Source organism: Enoplosus armatus, chromosome 18 (assembly GCF_043641665.1).
Source record: "Enoplosus armatus isolate fEnoArm2 chromosome 18, fEnoArm2.hap1, whole genome shotgun sequence".
Lineage (NCBI taxonomy): Eukaryota > Metazoa > Chordata > Actinopteri > Centrarchiformes > Enoplosidae > Enoplosus > Enoplosus armatus.
The window spans coordinates 21,395,169-21,416,329 of record NC_092197.1 but is presented as its reverse complement, the minus strand read 5'-3'; the positions used below and the strand labels follow the sequence as shown (position 1 = coordinate 21,416,329).

The window sequence follows — 21,161 nt, the reverse complement described above, 5'->3', positions numbered from 1 at the left end:
GATAGGATGTATTGCAACAATAAAAATGATGGTATTACCAAGAATCAATTATTTATTCACAATAATCCCAATCCAACCCACATCAAAGTGGTTCAACACAGTGAATACACTAATAATAACATTTTACTGGAAAAACTAAACACCCAGAATACAACTAACAACATTACAACAATCAAAACATCAAGGAGGCCTGGAAGCACCAAATTTCCAACACTACTACTTAGCAAATCAATTACAATACCTTATCAAATGGATCCACGCAACCCTTCACCACCACCCATGGCTTGATATAGAACAAACTGAATGCCAAGACATAACAATCACATACCTACCTTTCCTTAGTGACACAATCAAACACCACAACTGCTTCAAAAACAGCTTGGTGGAAAGTCAGTAAAATTAAAAACATTACAATGTCACCAACCACACAAACACCCATACTTTCGGGCTGAGGCAGCTTTGCATTGAAGAAATTTACTTTTGTGACAATAAGTAACAAGAGAGTTATTAGAAACATTCTATAAAAGGAATGTTACCATAACACAGTAAGAGGAAAATATATTCTCAAGGAATTTGGAGTGGAAGAGGTTAAGAAAATAAGAAAACGGTATATTTTATTTCCACTTCCTCCTACGGTAAGAGGTGAACTTCAACATTTTAAATGAGATTTACCCAACAAACTAATTCTTAAGATTGAGATTTCATTTTGATGTGAATAACTGTGTATTTTGTGAAATGGAAATTAAAAGTTTGGATGATGTGTTTTTCAACTGTGAATCAGTGCAGTCTTTGCAATGATATGACGTGCTGGCTACAGTCCAATGAGATTGAGTTGTCACCCTTGACAGTGAAGACAGGAAATCAAGTTTGGTGTCTTTGTTGAAAACAGGAACTTGGACTTTGTTCTCAATATTGTGTTGTTATTGGGGAAGTTTTTATACATAATTGTAGATACTTTAAGATTAAACTGGAAGAATTAGTTAAAACTCATAAGTAAGTCACTGAAACGTATAAGAAAGCTCTTAAAGGTCCCATATTATGCTCGTTTCAGCTCTATATCCTTATTCTGGATCCCACTAGAGTAGCTTTGCATGATTCACAGTTCAAAAAAGTCCTTATTTATCTTCTCCTGGCCCTTTATGCAGCCCCTCAGGTCACCCTCTGTCTGAAGTCGTTTTAGACATACTGAACAACCTCCAAAAACTTGTAGTAGTCCTGAGCAGAGCAGTCGAATAACTTAGACAGACTGCGTCCATGTACTTTATGGGTGTGCCCAAAAAAACTCTATTCTTTGTATTTATGAAGGAAATGGAACAATACGTGTCATTGATTTCTTCCTGCAAAACAAACAAAAAACAATCAAAACAATAAATGTTTTCAATATCTTCAAAATCTGAGATGAACTTGTCATACATTTTCTTTTACTTAATCTATTTAAATTTGTTTTGCTGTTGTTGCTGCTTTTCGTTTTCCTTTTCTTACCTGTATGTGATATTTTCTTCTGATACCATGGATGTTGACAGTTTGAAATAAGCATTAATAAAAACCCAGTGGAGTGTGCGGATTCAAAGGTCTGGAGCCGGGTTGTCCGGGTCATTGTAAACAATTACCATATTAATTCTAGTTCAGATTTACAGAATTCACTTGAGGGATACGTCTTTTAGAAAGTACTCGTGAAGGTCTTACATGCAGAAGAGTTGTGACACATTTGCGGCCTTTTATTGTGTCACAGACATCTCAAACTAACTTGATAAATTTTCTCCCTCTCAATTGACAGACATAAATATGAACCAATAGTGCTTCGTTTTGTTTTCTAGCGCCCACACCCTAAACCGGTGATTGGATGATTAAACAAATGCCGCGTTCAAGTCATATCGGAGTTATCGTAATTACGAAAGTCAGACTTGACGCGTTCATGTTAGCATCCATGTCATGTCATGAACGCTCGCAAGTCGTTTCCGTCGAAATCTTTCCCACCTCTCCGTATGACCTGAACGCAGCATAAACAACACAACAACCGGTTCCCGGTGGCAGGGCAAGAATAGTTACTAGTTGATGCTAGCGACTTCGCTGTAGCCAACATAAAGCTTGGGGTCCACTGAGCTGAAAATGCGGATGTAGCTTGCTGCTCTTATGGCTGTTGCACCTGAATGCTCTGAGATAGAGTCGGGATGTTTTCAACCAACATGGAAACAAAAAGAGTGGAGATCCCCTCCGGCGTACTGGACGACCTCTGCAGGTAACGTTACGTTAACCGGACGCTTTACCGACCTTTAAGCGTCGTGGTTTGGTTGTCATTACAGTTTGCAATCATAACAACTGGGATTTCACTGTTCTTCTTGGAAGACCAGAAGTAAGTTAGCACTCTCTGCGGTGTATGAACGTGTTTGTAGCTGTTGTTAGCTCAGCATGATGCTAAACGCATTTAACATTGCAGTGTTTGCCCACTGACTACACAGCAGACTGGCGGGCAAAAAATATTTTTTTAACCAGTCTTTATTGGTAAACACAGAACAAGCACACGGGTGTACAGCAACACATAGAATAAAAGTACCACCAAACCTACAATTACACTAACGACAAAATAAAGTAAAGCCAGGGGCAGGCTACATAGGTTTTACCAAGACATAATAGAGATGTACCCTCTGTGTCCACTTTATTAGGCAGTGTTTCCCCCACGTTGAGAATTTACTGGTGGTGGAGAGTGGCGGCGCGTGTGACGGCCGGGCCGGGTTCAGTAAGAAACTAGTCGGAACAGTCAGTCAGTCCTATTTTTGTTGGTCATTTTAGAACCCAAAACATTCACACACTGCTTCTCAGATGTTTTGCCACTGTCGTCCTCCTCCATTTTTATTGATAAGCCGATTTTGTTGATTGCTCAGAATGTGTTGATTTGTGTTGACTTTTATTTTTTTGTGCCTTTACCATGGGTAAGTTAGCCTCTGGAGTTAAATTGTAAATTTAAAAAATAAATGTCTTTTAAATAATAAGAATAAGCCCAATGAACAGTAGTTACTATTCGTAATCGTAATTACGAAACTCAGACTTGTAAATAGCGTTCATTAATTATACTTATTCTTCATCTTCCATATGGATTTTTGGGATGCTACTAGCACCCACCCCTTTTTGGGGCAGCACTGCTGCCCCATACTTTAACGAAAAAAATGATGATGAAAAATGATGAGAGTTTAAACGACAAGTGGGATTCTATCTGGGTAAATGGGCATTTTGATAGATTGCACTGTTTTCAGGCAATCTCAACTTTAGTTATGAGACCCTTTCAGATTTTTCCCATTTGTGTGTGTTGCTCACCCTACATACATCGTTTTATCATCGTTTCCCTCACAGATGGGTAGTTTTGGAATCAATCTGACTTCTGGTGGGGCCACACATCCTACCTGTGCATGACGGCTACCTTGCTGAACTGCTGCGGCTCGCATGTGTGTGGTGTCCACACAGACAGCCAGCCCTGTCTTTCAACTGTGATTTTGCCTTTGATTATGGCCATCAGTAATAGCATGTTTCATACCAAAACAGCTTTAAGAGGCATGTGTTCAATTGTAAGTGTTGAGTTAAAAAAAAAAAGTTAGATTTTTTTTCATGTCTGTGACATATTCTACAGCCGTGGCCAAAAGTTTTGAGAATGACACAAATATTAATTTTCAAAAAGTCTGCTGCCTCAGTTTTTATGATGGCAATTTGCATATACTCCAGAATGTTATGAAGAGTGATCAGATGAATTGCAATGAATTGCAATTAATTGCAAAGTCCCTCTTTGCCATGAAAATTAACTTAATCCCACAAAAAACATTTCCACTGCATTTCAGCCCTGCCACAAAAGGACCAGCTGACATCATGTCAGTGATTCTCTCGTTAACACAGATGAGAGTGTTGACGAGGACAAGGCTGGAGATCACTCTGTTATGCTGATTGAGTTAGAATAACAGACGAAGCTTTAAAAGGAGGGTGGTGCTTGAAATCATTGTTCTTCCTCTGTTAACCATGGTTACCTGCAAGGAAACACGTGCAGTCATCTTTGCTTTGCACAAAAAGGGCTTCACAGGCAAGGATATTGCTGCTAGTAAGATTGCACCTAAATCAACCATTTATCGGATCATCAAGAACTTCAAGGAGAGAGGTTCAATTGTTGTGAAGAGGGCTTCAGGGCGCCCAAGAAAGTCCAGCAAGCGCCAGGACCATCTCCTAAAGTTGATTCAGCTGCGGGATCGGGGCACCACCAGTGCAGAGCTTGCTCAGGAATGGCAGCAGGCAGGTGTGAGTGTATCTGCACGCACAGTGAGGTGAAGACTTTTGGGGGATGGCCTGGTGTCAAGAAGGGCAGCAAAGAAGCCACTTCTCTCCAGAAAAAACATCAGGGACAGACTGATATTCTGCAAAAGGTACAGGGATTGGACTGCTGAGGACTGGGGTAAAGTCATTTTCTCTGATTAATCCCCTTTCCGATTGTATGGGGCATACGGAAAAAAGCTTGTCCGGAGAAGAAAAGGTGCGCACTACCATCAGTCCTGTGTCAAGCCAACAGTAAAGCATCCTGAGACCATTCATGTGTGGGGTTGCTTCTCAGCCAAGGGAGTGGGCTCACTCACAATTTTGCCTAAGAACACAGCCATGAATAAAGAATGGTACCAAAACATCCTCCGAGAGCAACTTCTCCCAACCATCCAAGAACAGTTTGGTGACGATCAATGCCTTTTCCAGCATGATGGAGTACCTTGCCATAAGGCAAAAGTGATAACTAAGTGGTTCAGGTAACAAAACATTGACATTTTGGGTCCATGGCCAGGAAACTCCCCAGACCTTAATCCCATTGAGAACTTGTGGTCAATCCTCAAGAGGCGAGTGGACAAACAAAAACCCACAAATTCTGACAAACTCCAAGCATTGATAATGCAAGAATGGGCTGCCATCAGTCAGGATGTGGCCCAGAAGTTGATTGACAGTATGCCAGGGCGAATTGCAGAGGTTTTGAAAAAGAAGGGTGAACACTGCAAATATTGACTCTTTGCATAAACTCAGTGTAATTGTCAATAAAAGCCTTTGACACTTATGAAATGCTTGTAATTGTACTTCAGTATACCATAGTAACATCTGACAAAAAGATCTAAAAACACTGAAGCAGCAAACTTTGTGAAAACCAATACTTGTGTCATTCTCAAAACTTTTGGCCATGGATGTACAGGTATAGACATTGAAACTGAAGTGAAATGTGTGTAATGCTGCATGTGTGATGTCAATATGACTATCAACAGATCATTTTCACTGTCTTTCTGCTGAGAACCGTGCGCTGCATGCGGAAAAGAGGATAGACTAGATGACCCGCGCTGCAGCACCTGAGACACGCCACTCACACAGGATGTGTGGCCGGCCGTTACATCTTTGGCACAGTCAGCTTCCAAGTGACAAGAGTGCCGCCAAGCTCCCCATAGACTCCCATTGTAACTGAAGAGAAAATAGCTATGATTTCTTTGAGAGAGAAAGAGTGGGAGACTGTTGTTGTTCCCTATACTTATTCTTAGCTGGCTTCTCTTGTTGTTTTTTTAATGTGAACCACTTTGTCTGCTCCGAGCGGGACGCATCGAACGGCGGCTCAGCGTGTGCGGTGGCGTCAGTGCTCAATGCTGTTCTGGTGTCTGACTTCCTACCAAGCTGGATGTGCTTTACTGCAGCTTCCATCAGAAATAGATTATTTTAAGCAGAGCAGAGAGCTGCTTCTGGGATCCTTCTGAAATGCAATGTGGTGCCTCTGTTGGAATCACAAGCATTGCTTTTACCTGAGTTGAGTGGAGTAGAAAACAACTCACAATTGGTTGACACTCTGACGCGCCAGAGGACATTTGCGTGAACTTGATCTTTCTCAAGTTCCACCACGTTGTGGTGCTGGCGGACTTTTGAGTCTCTCTGTGGTGGTGGTGGTGGTGGGCAGCACCAGGATGTTTTTTGAGGTTCAGTTTGCAATGAATGGTTTCCTGTTGCATGTCCACTGAGTGTATATATGTGAGCAGGGAGTAACGCACAATAAGGGCCCACAACAAATTTTTGCCCCAGAGCCACCTAGTGCATTAATCCGGCCCTGATCTCGCATCTCCTGTCTTTCTCCAGCCGGTTCATCCTGCACATCCCCAGTGAGGAGAGGGACAACGCTATCCGGGTGTGCTTCCAGATCGAGCTGGCCCATTGGTTCTACCTGGACTTCTGCATGCAGAACACTCCAGGAGCTCCTCACTGTGGGATAAGAGACTTCGCCAAAGCAGATATCCTTACATGTGAATGTTAATTATCATATTACTTTTTGTAATTCATGTTTTACATTCATGAATGTGCATTGATATTCATATCCACTGTACTGTACAGCAAATACATGCCAAAGCATACCATAAATGCTCATGTTAGTTTAGATCTGACGTTATTTTACTTGACAGCTGCAAACTATTCCATCACTGTCCGTTTCTGTTGCCTCATGGAGAGGATGTGCAGAAAGTCCTTGAACAGTGGAAGGAGTACAAGATGGGTGTACCTACTTATGGAGCGATCATTCTAGATGAATCACTAGAAAACGTGAGTTTTATTATTATTTTTATTAATTTCCCCAGTTTTTATAGGGTATGTACTTTTTTTTTTAATCACATTTCAGTAAGATAGCTTTGTTTTCTTTTCTGCTCAGTTTGCCATGTTAACGGATAAGTCTGGTGTTATTCTACATTTTTTTATTGTCAACAAATATCATAAAAATAGAATATGGCTTTTCAATATGGCTCTGTCAGCTCGTAGCTGGCTGTGTGCAGCATTGAAGCAGCAAGGGGGAAAAAAAGGAATCTCAATGTTGTAGGCTAAGCTGAACCATATATTGAAGCTGGATCTGGAACTGAAGGATTTAAACTCAGTTGACACAGCGCAGGTTCCTTTATTGGCTCGATCCGATCCGAAATGCATTGAGTATGCCGGTAAGAGGGGAAAGCTGAGTGAATCGGAAAAGAAAGAACTGCTTCAAAGACATGAGCTTACAGACACAGAATATAGCATCTTATTGCTGTTTGAGGTGAAGATGTACTTATGTAAGGTCATTAAAGTGTACATTTTGGGCACGTTGCAAACAAACAAAGGATTTAAAAGAAACAATCACCCCGATAGAATTGGAAAATGGGGAACTGAAAAATGGTTATCAAGATATGGAAAAATAAGTCCTATGCTTGAAAAAGGAAAATGGAAGACTTGAGAGAAACTGTGATGGATCTTCAGTACAGACCAATGAGTGATAATGTAATTATTATTGACATACCTGTCTTGGGTGAAGATGCGGAAGAGCAGGTTAAAACATTTTTCCTGAAGGAGCTCAACCTTTCAGAGGAGATTGCAATGGCAATCATCTTCGCCATCATCTTCTTCAACATCGCCGCGGCAAGAGAATATCATTTGCAGACAGGGGCCAATTTTTAAGTGAAGTCAAGTGAGCTGGTGTTTGCGAAAACCAGGTCAAGCCAGCTGCTGGTTGGATTTTGATGCGTGTCTATTCATGCAGTTATGGTACGGATGCGACTCGCATTTCAGCCATAATTTCTCACATTTTATATACCAAATACAAACGTTATATTTCACTTCATATAGTATATATTAGTGTTGGGCCATCCGGTCCTTGTGTAACCACAGTGAGAGCTGTATCTCTATACTCGGCACAAAGTCAAATCGGTTTTTGGTGGGTTTTGGCCTCTGCCAGGGTTGTCCCTTGTCACTGATTCAGTTTGTGATATTCATGGACAGGATCTCAAGGCGCAGCCGGGGGGGGGGGTGTCCGGTTTGGGGACCTCAGGATAGGAACAGTAGAGCCGCTGCTCTTTCACATCGAAAGGAGACAGTTGAGGTGGTTCAGGCAACTGATCAGGATGCCTCCTGGGCACCTTCCTTTGGAGGTTTTTCGGGCACGTCCAACTACACCAGGGTAGACCCAGAACACGCAGAATTACCCTTTCCTTAAGAGATTTGCTGACAGTTTCAGTGGAGTACTGTTAAGAATGGCCCTGATTATGAAGGTGAATTTTCAGCAAACCTCTTCAATATATTTTGAGAGTTCAAATATGAATGAACTGTATGTAGTATTGACAGTGGAGGTAAGTTTGCTTTGGGTTGTATGTGGTCCATTTAAATTTCTCAAACTGTTCTGTAGAATGAGTTTAAATGTTATATGGTCATTATCAAGGTCACTCATAGTACTCCATTGGGAGGCTCAAATATTGTCAGAATGTCATAAATTGTTAATGTGTTGCAATGTATTTTGGCCAAAAAGTTTCAGCAGAGTAATGTTTGTGAATTCTGAAAAGTTAAGGTTCTCAGTAAGTAAGTAAGATGCCCTTGCCATATAGTATTGATGGGGTTACTGGATCTGAAGATATTGCGGAACTATGGAGAAAACATCATCGGGATGTTTATAATGGTGTTAATAGTGATGTTTCTAACAAGGATGTTATGGACCTGTAGAACTGAGCTATGCCATTGAGAAATCGGCAGTGAACAAAGCACTTGCTCTGTTTTTTCTGGATTGCTAATGCATGGTGTACCACCTGACTTTATGTTGTCTGTCTTATTAGTGCCAGTGGTCAAAGGCAAAACCGGTCAAATATCCAGCATAGAAAATAACAGACCTATTGCCCTGGCTAGCATACTGTCTAAAGTATTACAACAAATTCTCTTCTCTTGGATAGGCTTCAAGAATACGTAATAACCACTGACCATCAATTTGGATTTAAATACAAATGCGGGTCAGTCAAATGAGGGAAATAATTAATTTAAACAATTTTAGCATAATGCTGCAACATAACAAAATGTGAAAAAAATAGGTGGGGTTTGAGTACTTTTGAATACTTTCTGAATGATCTGTATATATGTACTATGCATATATGCTTGTGTATGTATGTATATACATATGTATACATGTGCGTGTGTGTGTGGATATATATGTAAAGTTACTTACCTTTTGTCCTGTATTGTTCCCTGTGATGTAGCATAGCATAACAGCTGTGAATATTGTCATTGTGTTCCTTCATGTGCATGTCTATGTTTGTCCTTGTGTAATAATAATAAAAGACAAACAAGAACAAACCCAATACATAAAAATGTTTTTTTACGTTTTTATATATATATCTGGAGGATCATAATTCCATAACTCAGTACTTTATAACTTCTGTGTAACGCTGCTCCAAGATGTTTGGTTCCTACTGAAAATATAAATCTTTTAGCAACAGCTCACAATCTTGGTTTCCTTTTTACTTTAAAAATACCTTTTTTGTCTTTTCCAACATGATTTTACTCACATCACAACATGACACGAATCTTGAGCTTGAGATGCGCCATAACACTTTTATAGTGTCGTGGTGGTTTGGCAGATTTCTAGCCGTTGTGCCAATAATCACAGAAGGTCTAAGGCATCAGACCTGTAAGTGCAATCTCTCCAGGAGCTGCTCCAAATATTGTAGTTCCTGGGTCTAGTCGTATCTCCTAACTACTAATAGTAGAAAATGTTTCAAAGATGGCAGGCCAAAATTGTCTGTGAAAATCATGTGATACAGAGTGGTTTAATGTGAAGACAGCAGGAGCAAGTCCAATCCGATCCTGGGAATATCTTAGCTGATTTATTTTTGCAGAAGTGTACTCTATGACTTGAAATAGCAATGAACCGTGTCTAACGCAGAAGTTGTTGCTGACTGAATTCTTGAAAGTGCCGACTGCCACACTTTGTCAGAAATTTAGTCAGTTTAGCCCATTGCTCCCTAAGGTGATTATAAGGAGAGACCATTTCACATACATTGAACTGTATAATATAATAAAGTATTTTAAATAATTTGCATGAATTTCCAAAAAGTTGTCGTCCAGAGCAAAGTCCCGTTTGGTCAGGATCTGCTATAAAGTTCATGACCTTGTCAAGCTTGGCTTAAAGGACCTTGGTTAGAATCTTATAGTCACTTGATTACTTCTGCAAACACTTCATTTTGCGAACATTTTCTGTAATGATTGGTTTCTTTTTAAAAAAAAAGGCTCAGTCATTTCCTACTACAGCTCTATGGCACAGAGGAATAAGATAAATCAGGCTTTGGATACACAATGCTTGTTAGTGGGATACATTCATTGTTTGGTCTCTTTGTGGGACTTTTTGACAAGAAGAAAAATATAGATCACCAACGTGGTCCTTTAACTATGCTTTACTTTCACACAAGTAATATTTTTTATATGAAGTATGCCATGACACACCCCTCACCAGTGTACACCTGGTGCTGTTGTGAAAACCCCCCTCATGTGCTGCAGCTAACTGGTGCATCTTTTCTCTTCAGGCGCTGCTTGTTCAGGGCTACCTTGCGAAGTCAGGCTGGGGCTTTCCAAAGGGGAAAGTTAATGAGGATGAAGCGCCACATGACTGTGCAGTTCGTGAAGTGAGTCGCATGTTGTTTGATGTTCAACTTTGACCAACTGAAAGTATTAAGAGCCACGTATAATTAATGTTTGTATTTCATAGTTCAAAATACTGAGTGTTTTCCAGGTGTTGGAGGAGACGGGCTTTGACATCAAGAATCGCATCTGCAAAGAAATGTACATAGAGCAGAAAATCACTGACCAGCTGGTGCGGCTCTACATCATACCAGGGGTGTCAAAGGATACCAAGTTCAACCCCAAAACAAGGAAAGAGATCAGGGTAGAAATTCCTTTTTGACACGTGCTCCTCAGATTGATTTCCATCTTTTTGTAGCTGACAGAAACATTACATGATCTTGTTCTTCTTTACTTTTAGAATATTGAATGGTTTCCTATTGAGAAACTGCCGTGTCACAGGAATGACATGACCCCAAAGTCTAAACTTGGACTTGCCCCCAACCGTTTTTTCATGGCCATCCCATTCATAAGGTGCGTGTGTAGAAGGTTGCATTATTTTCATTAATGAAATATCCGTTAATGTTTTTCCATTAAAGGAATATACATGCATTTGCTTTTCTTCTGAGAGTGGGAGGATGGTGGATGTCTTAAGATATGTCTTTTAAGTATAGAGCTGGAGTCAGGACTTGCTTGTCCAAGCTAAAGGAAGCAGGGCTTAACAGCTAAACTGGCACTGTCCAAAGTTCCAAATACACCTACCAACGCTTTTAAAGCTCACTCCATAACATGTTGTATCTCGTTTACTTAATCTGTTGACTGATGGCACACTTCCTGCTGCACCTGTGCAGACCGCTGCGAGAGTGGATCAGCAAGCTGAAAGGCGAGTCAACAGACAGCGATGAGGACTTCGCAAATAACGGCAACACTCCATGCAAGCCTTCAGACAATCCTTGGTAAAAACACTTCACTTCATCAAAGAACTTACAATTAATTCTCAAATAAAAGTCAATTTTGCTTTGTGAAACAAATAAAAGCCAGCCCCACAGAGAATAATCACCAACTCTGCACTTCATCTCGGTTTTCCAGCCCACAAACTCTGCTCTCATCAACCTTGTTTCCAGCAGCAGCAGGCATCTTTTTTTTTTCTTTCAGTGAAGAAGCTTTCATAAAGCCACTGTAAACTACCTGCTCAGCAGCAAACAGCAGACAGACACAGTTAGAGACTAGCTGGTGAACATATTGGAGCATTTAGCAGATAAGAGCCAGATATTTCCCTCAGGAGTTGGTAGAGACTGAAAACTGAGCTAACAGGAGTGAATATTGGATTTACATTCATCAGGTGACACAAACACGACCCCAAATGAATGATAATGTTACTCTGTAACTGATGGATGTGTAAAAAGGCAACATTTTGCTAGCACATTCACCATAACTTTAATATAGGTGATGATGATGTCAGTATTGTGTCTTCAGCTGCCCCCAAGTGGCCAAAAAATATTGATTAATGCAGCTCTAACTTTTCTGTTTTTTGTTCGTCTGTTATGTTTTGGGGTGAATTCAACTCAGTCTGGCTCTCTCTAGGTTACCTGCTTCACTTTGCCTAACATTAGTGAACCTGGAGTATCACAAAGCTGGTTATCAACCAGTTATTAGGGCACGTTCATGTGAATGAGCAAAGTTGTTAATTACAAGCAACATCATCAGAAGCATTACTCCACCCATCCAATTTCTTCCTTTTATCCGGGGCCAGGGCGCGGTGGCAGCAGGCTAAGCAAGGTAATCCAGATGTCCTTCTCCCCAGCAATGCTTTTCAGCTCCTCCTGGGGGATCCCAAAGCATTCCCAGGACAGAATGAGATATGTAATCCCTCCAATATGTTCTGGGACGCACCAATCTACCTGTCGATCTCATGCTCCATTTTACTCTCACTCATGAACAAGAGCTCAAGATACTTGAGGCAATAACTCACCCCCATCCCAAAGGGAGCAATCCACCTTTTTCCAGCAGAGAACCATGGCCTCAGACTTGGAGCTGCTGACTCTCATCCAGACGGCTTCGCACTCGCCTGCAATCCGCAGCAGAGTGTGCTATAGGTCACAGTCTGATGAAGCCAACAGAACCACATCATTTGCAAAGAGCAGAGACGCAATTCTGCAATTCTATAATTCTACAATTGAATCTCATCCCCCCAGCTGTGCCTTGCGTCTGAAAGTCCTTCTCCATAACCTTCCTGAATTCCTCCCACACCTGGGTTTTTGCTTCCACAACCACCGAAGCTGCAGCCCTACTGGACTCCTGGTACCTCCTTACTGCTTCAGGAGACCCCTGGGCTAACCAAGCCCAAAAGGCCTCCTTTTACAGACGACTTCCTTCACCGCTGGTGTCCACCAGCAGTTGGACCTGTTCTAACTGACTGGCCACAACTCCTAGCAGCCACCTCCACAATGGAGGCCTTGAACATGGCGCACTCAGATTCCACGTCCCCAACCTCCCCAGATGCACAAGAAATTCTTCTGGAGGTGGGAGTTGAAGACCTCATGGATAGGCATCAGCCAGACGTTCCAAGTTCACCCTCACTACACGTTTGGGTTTACCAGGTCTGTTCGGCAGCCTCCCCCACCATCTGATCCAACTCACCACCAGGTGGTGATCAGTTGACAGCTCTGCTCCTCTCTTCACTCAAGTGTCCAAGATACGGCCGCAGATTTGATGATGCGACCACAAAGTCGATCATCAATCTTTGGCCTAGGGTGTTCTGTTACCATGTACACTTATGAATCACCCTATGCTCAAACATGGTGTTTATGGCCAATCCATGACTAGCACAGAAGTCCAATAACAAAGCACCACTCAGGTTCAGAGCAGGCAGGCCATTCCTCCCAATCACCCCAATCCAGGTTTCTCCATCGCTGCCCTGGTGAGCTTGTGAGCCGAACTATAGAGTCCCTATTAGCAATTAATTAGTATTTCCTGAATTTCTTGAGTGTTCTGTATCATCTGTATCATAATAACCCTAACCCTTTAGCAGAAGTTTAAGGCATTACCTTCTGGGCCACCAACAGTTGACCATCCACCTTGTACAGTAGAAAATATCCACTTTTTCTTCCATCTCTTAGGTCAAAATCCCGCCGCCTCACAGGTACTGAGGCATTTCCAGGAGACAGCTGGACAAAACACAAGCAGCAGAAGACTCTGGGCCAGCTGAGCCAGTATGAGCAGAACCAGGTTAGAAAATAGAAGATTACGCTGCTACAGTTCACCATTATTTAACAGTAGCATGTTACAACTAGGCTACATGTTACCAAGAGTTAATAGATACATGTTTGCTAGACGGAGGAAAACAATGGCTGAATTATTCCTGAAGCTGCCATCAGATTATTATTGGTGCAACCAATGGACCAATTGACAAGCAGCATTATTCAGGAAAAAAAAATCTGCAGCTAATACTAATTGGCTCATTTAGACTCTGCCTTCACAATGAAGTCTGTCAATACCTGATAAATACTGTGAGCGTGGCCCTGTGTTGGAACCTGGGGATCTAAATCAGTGAGGAGAGCCATGCTCTTCTTCTTGCACACCAGTGTTCACCCAGCACCTCACATAATCTGTAGTGTCATATTTTCTCTCACAGGACTGTACCATCAAAAGCCATATAGTTTCAATGCCTTAAATTTGTGTTCACGCTAATGTCTGCAGGAAAATGAATCGCCATCTTATGGTCTGAGTTTCAGACCAGGGGTCTCATTTGTAAATCAGTGTGTAGGATCCATACTAAAAGTGTACACAAAGGCCGTAGAATTTGATTTATAAAATGTACGGTCATCTGCAGGCAATGTTCCCTTTATTAATCACAGTCTACCTGGAAATGTGCACAGGTTGATCAGCCTCATATCCTACTGTCTACACACCCACATTCAACTATAAATGGTCAATGCAAAGCAGGACATGAATATTGATGCACATTAATGAGCCTGCTGATCAATGGTACGCCATGGTGAATCATGGCAGTCCATGTGCAAAAATCCTTGTACCGTTCCAGGTTCTTTCTCGCCACTGCCTTGGCCTTGTCCCATACAAACCGCACAATGATGTGTCTTGGCCTGTAGTTATCGCCTGGTCGGGAACCCAGTGAATTCTATGTAATGCCTCTGACAACAGTGTTTTCATGAAGGCATTTACCAAATCTTTCCAAAGCTATTTACCTCTCACTACTTACTGGTGATGAATTTAGAAGTTCCAACATTGTGAGTCGATGAGGACTGCCTTAATACACTGTTAGTATTGGTCTTTGTGAAAGGAGGGACAGGTACTGCTGATGATGTCTCATATTGGAATGGGACATGTACTCCGTCAGTGGCTTGAGACAGAGTTGATACATCACATTTACGTCATGACTTCTGTTCTTTACTCTGTAGAACCCAAATTTGAAAGGCAATGGGAAGAAATGTCAGGACTCGCCTTATGTGAAGAAAGGATCCAATGACAATGGGGCCAGCAACCAGCAGCTGAAAAACATATTAGTAAGTACAAAACCAAATTTTTGTTTTAGATTGCTGTTTTTAGTAAGCATTGAGATCACATGTGATTCTGACGTTTAGAAACATTTTTTTAAAGTTCAAACCTCAGTACCAGTCATCAAAAGGGAAATTGACATTCCGGAACACTGCACAGACAATTTTTGCCTGTGGATCTTCGACCAGTTTTAAAGCCATTTTTAGAATTTGAAAATGGTTGAGTTTGGCATGATACTGTAAGTGGTTGTTTAATTACAAGCAGTGCACTCTTAATACTATCTCTACAGAAAGAAGATAAAAGACTTCAACCCAGAAGACTGCAAGACAGCTTTGAGAGAGGTATGGTTTTTACAGTTACCAGGTCTAACTTTGAAACTGCACCCACTCTGAAAATATTTTTACTGCTGCACTGTATCTGCTAATGTGACAACACTGAATTAACACTTGAACTGTGTAGTTACTGGGTGCATACTTTTACAGAAAAACAATGCTGGCCACTTTGTAGGGGCGAGCATCCTTGGCATCGGCCAAAACAGTGACGTGACATACACCAGACTGATTCACTGTGATTTCCAATTATATTTGGAATAACGTTACTATCTGTAATGTCCCTATATTTTATTTGGACCATTCATGATAGATACTAGCTTGCTGTTTGCAAATTACTTCATCAGCTAACGTTACGAAGCGACCAGTGACAGATCTGTGTATCTAAGTTACAGCTAGCTGATTAACCTTACAGTTAGCTAGTTGTCTGCCCCTGCCTTGCATCTCTCTTGGCTAGTAGAAAACAATTGTTAGGTGCACACCTTTGCGCCGTTACATCATTTATTGTTGGCTAAAATCATAGACTGTATCTAAAGATGGACGACATGACAGCTCCCCAAAAGTGAAGCCAAAAGTGAGACCAAAACATCTTGAGGTTATCACGCTGATGTTTGTTCAAGTGTCCATTTTTCTGATAAGTTTGGTTTTAATTAGTTATTTGATGGTATAAAAATGGGGTGATGATTGACAGCTGTGAGGGTCTGGGACACACAAGGGCTGTTGCCCTCTTTGCCCGGTTGGTAATCCAGCCTTTATAGCAAACAGCAGCCCAAATGGGGAATAAACATATTCCTTTCACCATAGTTTAATATTAAGATTAAAGGCTAAGTGAACATCCTCCACAAATGAAACATGTAAATGAGCTTTTCTTTTCACAGATATGGCTCTATGCAGCTCCAATGGTCACCAGACAGTCCACAGCAGAGTCTGTGAGCACCTGCTATCCTCCAAGGCTTTCCTCAATTTCAAATTTGACAGAGACGCCATCATGAAATGTTTTGACTACTGACATGGCTGATGAAGCGCTGTGCCTCTCCTGTAACAACATCAAACTATGGCCTCAGAGACTTTTTGCCTTTTAGTACAGGCAAGGATGTTACTGAACATGACTTTTTCCTTCTTGCCTTGCTGGTCATGAACACACATTTACAGTGGGGCCCATTTCTCATTGAATGCATCAAGTAACCTTTACTGGAGTTGTTTGCCTTTGTTACCCAACTTTTATAAAATGGGTGTTAACCTAACAGCCCTGTCTTCAATCTGTCCTTGGCAGAATCCTTACTTTAGTTTTTAGTTCTTCATCTTTGAATACCGAAATTCATAATTTAATCACAGAGACCATAAGGAGAGGATTGCTCAGGTTAACCACTAGTCTTTTAAAGGATCAAAAGTTTTGGGAATGTAATGGATTTTAAGCATGTGAGGTGACACACAAAAAGTTATAAATTCAGCTGTGATATCTTAGTGAATTTGGCCAGTTAATCAATGTTAAATTTATCATGTTATGTATTGATTTTAAGACGTAATCATTTAGACGTTGATAATTTACTCAATTCTTCCAATCTAGTACCAAAAATGTTTTGGATGCTGAAGAAAGGTGGGTATTAACAGTGTTATTGGCTTTATGTATTTACAGTGTTATTGGCTTTATTACCAAAATTACTTAAGATTTTATCCAGGAATGTAGAATGTAATGGAATATTGACTACACAACTTCGTCTTTGCAAGTTGAATGTCATTAAATTCATGTTACTCTGTTGTGTGGATGTCTATGGCTACCAATATTAAAATTAAATCATTAAATCAAATTGATGTTTGAAAATTCATAACTAAGGCTGGGAAAATTACAAATTAAATTGAAGTTGCCATTGACAGATAATTTTCAGTGTACTCCACAGCATCTTACTGTATAATAATAATAATAATAATAATTTAATTAATTGAATGAATCAAAGTGGTGCGCAACCTAAATGAAATTGCAAACTGGACTTGTTTGAATTGAAATTATGTCCTGTAGCTTGTGTCTAATGAAAATTTTCATAATGGCAGGATTCTTGCAAATAGAAGAGTTCAGGTTGTACAATGTCTGCCAATTTGAAAATGAAAACAAAAAAGTCAGTTTCACATTCAGTTTAATTATCATTGTGGTCAACTGAGCTTTCATCATACATTTCTTTATGACAGTAATGTGTGTCTCCCACAATGTGTGAAAATTTGATTTTAACATTTTAATCATACGCCAATCACACACAAAAGAAAAATGACATTTCAATGTGATTCAGTATTTAAATTTTAATATTTTCAGTCATAGGCGTCCATACATTGTTGTTATTTGCCTTAAAGTGACCCACATCCCACTTGTGTTTGTCTGTTTTTCAGCAGTCTTGAAATTCAAGGCTGTTCTGTCCTGCAGATTGCAGGGTTTACAGGTTTAAATTCCTGTTGAGATTTTTTTGACCAGAAGTCCTCAATCATATTCTTGGTGATCCACTAGTTAGCTGCTATAGTGTTTGGTTGCCATGAAAACTTGCCGACTCTTGGGCTATGGGCCATGAAGGAGGACCACTGCGTTAGACTACTGTGAACAAACGTTATTCTCAAAAACATTGTGAATGACTCTATAGGGCCACATTAAGGGTTTTCTAGCCACTAGAGCTGAAAACATAAGCAAATGCAATTTTCATAGTCAGTGACTCTTTTAGAAGTCTTTAAAGTTCAACCCACAGGCCAACAATTTATATTTTCTCAAGGGAATATCATATACATTCATGCATGTGAGATGTGAGATCTCTTCTTGTGATGCTTTTCACTGGGGGTTCTTTGTTATTGATTGTACAGATGGTGATCTTAAGTTTTCCTTTGGCTTCAATGGTGTTTTGACTTAAAATGTGAATATTAATAAAGTTTTTTTTCCACTCACAGCTGTTGATGAGTTATAAATATGCACTATATCAAACATTTCAACGCTTCTTTTCTCCTGGAGAAAGGCTCATATTCAGAGGCTAATTATACATCAGTTGTATCCTTACTCTAGTAGGTTTTGTAAATGTGTTTTCTGTAATGAATATAATGTATTTTCAACATTACACACCAAATATGGAAGCTAGGTAACATGCTGCTGAAGTGAATAGAAGCTAAATGTCTTGCGTCTTCTTCAGTACACTGCTCAAAAAAATAAAAGGAACACTTTTTAATCAGAGCATCAAGTTAATTAAACTTCTGGGATATTGATCTGGTCAGTTAAGTAGCAGAGGGAGTTGTTAATCAGTTTCAGCTGCTTTGGTGTTAATGAAATTAACAACAGGTGCACTAGAGGGGCAACAATGAGACGACCCCCAAAACAGGAATGGTTTTTTCCCTCCTCATCTTTTCTGACTGTTTTTCGCTAGTTTTGCATTTGGCTAGGGTCAGTGCCACTACTGGTAGCATGAGGCGATACCTGGACCCTACAGAGGTTGCACAGGCAGTCCAACTCCTCCAGGATGGCACATCAATACGTGCCATTGCCAGAAGGTTTGCTGTGTCTCCCAGCACAGTCTCAAGAGCATGGAGGAGATTCCAGGAGACAGGCAGTTACTCTAGGAGAGCCACTGGCGCCCTGTGCTTTTCACAGATTCAATTTCAATTCAATTCAATTTTATTTATATAACGCCAAATCACAACAAAAGTCATCTCATGACACTTTACAAATAGAGCAGGTCTAGACCGACTCTTTAAGATGAGAGCAGGTTCACTCTGAGCACATGTGACAGACGTGAAAGGGTCTGGAGAAGCCGTGGAGAATGTTATGCTGCCTGTAACATCTTTCAGCATGACCGGTTTGGTGGTGACTCAGTGATGGTCTGGGGAGGCATATCCATGGAGGGACGTACAGACCTCTACAGGCTAGGCAATGGCACCCTGACTGCCATTAGGTATCGGGATGAAATCCTTGGACCCATTGTCAGACCCTACGCTGGTGCAGTGGGTCCTGGGTTCCTCCTGGTGCACGACAATGCCCGTCCTCATGTGGCGAGAGTATGCAGGCAGTTCGTGGAGGATGAAGGAATTGATACCATTGACTGGCCCCCACGCTTGCCTGACCTGAATCCAATAGAACACCTCTGGGACGTTATGTTTCGGCCCATCCGACACTGCCAGGTTGCACCTCAGACTGTCCAGATCGGGGAGGTGATACCCCAGGACACCATCCGTCGTCTCATTAGGAGCATGCCCCGACGTTGTCAGGCATGCTTACAAGAACGTGGGGGCAACACACAGTACTGAGTACCATTTTGAGTTGCTGCAATGGAATTTCAGCAAAATGGACTAGCCTGCCTCATCATTTTTTCACTTTGATTTTCGGGGTGTCTTTGAATTCAGCCCTCTGTAGGTTGATCATTTTCATTTCCATCAAACGATGTGGCAGCTTTTCGTTCCTAACACATTACACAGTCCATATCAGTATAGATATCCAGCATGATTTTTTTTCCCATTGAGATCTGATGTGTTTTCAAAGTGTTCCTTTTCTTTGAGCAGTGTACATTACAAGGAAGGTTCCATAGGAAGAGGATACACTTAGAATAAGACAGTGAGGCCAGAGGATTGTAACGTTGCTCAGTTTGTCCAACAATGTGTGGAGAAAGTTAGCTCAACAACGAACTATCTACTGAAATGTGCAGTGGATATTAAAGGGGACCTATTATTCTCATTTCCAGCTCCATATTTTCATTTTGTGATTCCACAAGAGTAGCTTTGCATGATTCACAGTTCAAAAAAGTCCTGATTTATCTTCTGCCTGAAACCAGCCGTTTGAGCTCCTGTCTCTTTAAGGCCCCCCTCCCTAAAAGCCCACTTTCTTCTGATTGGCTGGCCAAATTCCGGAAGATTTCCAAAGGCAAACTGTAAACGTAATGTTACTAAGCAACGTTGACATAAGCATAGACATCTCTTCTGTGCCTGGAGCAGAGATACCATAGGCACTGCGGTTGAAAAAACCAAAAGGAGCATTCAGAGCAGTCTGAAGCCTGAGCTCTTGGCTCACTGGGATTACTTTTACATACGTTTGCCTCATTATTTTGCAATTTTGGCAACGTTTAGTATGAATATCCGACATTGTAACGTCATATACATAGAAGAAACCATCTCGAATTAAACATCCCCAGATTATGATGACTATGACCCCTTTTTCCATCACCAGCACTGAATATCTACACTATGTATGACAAGGATGCACATGTTTTACTAATTTATTGAAATGATTTGTCAAAGTATAGCTTAACAAATTACACATAAAATCATATGACTTTTATTTTGAAGGCTAAATACCTTGAAGTCTTAATTTCTGGACTAAATAACGTTACTTTATAATTTTGTCTCATAACGTCAGAGGTGAGCACTTTGATGACCCGTAGTATTTTTAGGATAGGTTATAGGAAAGGATATAAAGTGATGCTGAAGTACAAACAACAAAAGACTGGTATAATACAGAATTTTATGTGTAGTGACAATGAAAGGTTAAACCTATAACTGCCATTTCTGAGTTTCAGTGACTTTAAACAAATTCTTATTGAATAGTTACTGTAATCCCGGTCCACGTTAGGTTTGTTGTAATGACTCTTTCATTCTGAAGGAGACCAACCGGATGTAGTTTCGCTGTTGGCGGCACAGGCAAAACACTGAAATATTTAAATAGAGTGCGCCTCACTAAACTGACCGAGTGCTGTTTGTGTGAGAGCACTGCCGAAGCTCTTGCTAATTAAGGCACAGTATCAGCATTAATTCGTTTTAATGACAAGGTTGGACATATAGCTAACTAACAGTTTTGTTATCACGGCGTGTCTCATATCCGTTCAGCTAACTTAGCTAAGTTAACGTAGTTCGGTGTTTCGATACCAGTGAAATGAAACACATCTTGTAGAGAGGCTTCTTAAAAGAAAACTTAGCTAACCCTACACCACAACAGAG

General features: G+C 40.8%; 1 protein-coding gene across 1 annotated transcript; it reads left to right on the top strand.

Annotated features, from left to right (window-relative positions):
* Positions 1 to 2,030: 2,030 nt before the first annotated feature.
* On the top strand, positions 2,031 to 18,136 carry dcp2 (decapping mRNA 2). The gene is made up of 11 exons (XM_070924644.1): positions 2,031 to 2,239; positions 6,121 to 6,272; positions 6,449 to 6,576; positions 10,338 to 10,436; positions 10,544 to 10,696; positions 10,793 to 10,905; positions 11,223 to 11,327; positions 13,491 to 13,599; positions 14,790 to 14,894; positions 15,176 to 15,227; positions 16,094 to 18,136. Exons 1-11 carry the CDS (start codon positions 2,172 to 2,174, stop codon positions 16,222 to 16,224), a joined length of 1,215 nt encoding a protein of 404 aa, XP_070780745.1. The 5' UTR covers positions 2,031 to 2,171; the 3' UTR covers positions 16,225 to 18,136.
* Positions 18,137 to 21,161: the final 3,025 nt, after the last annotated feature.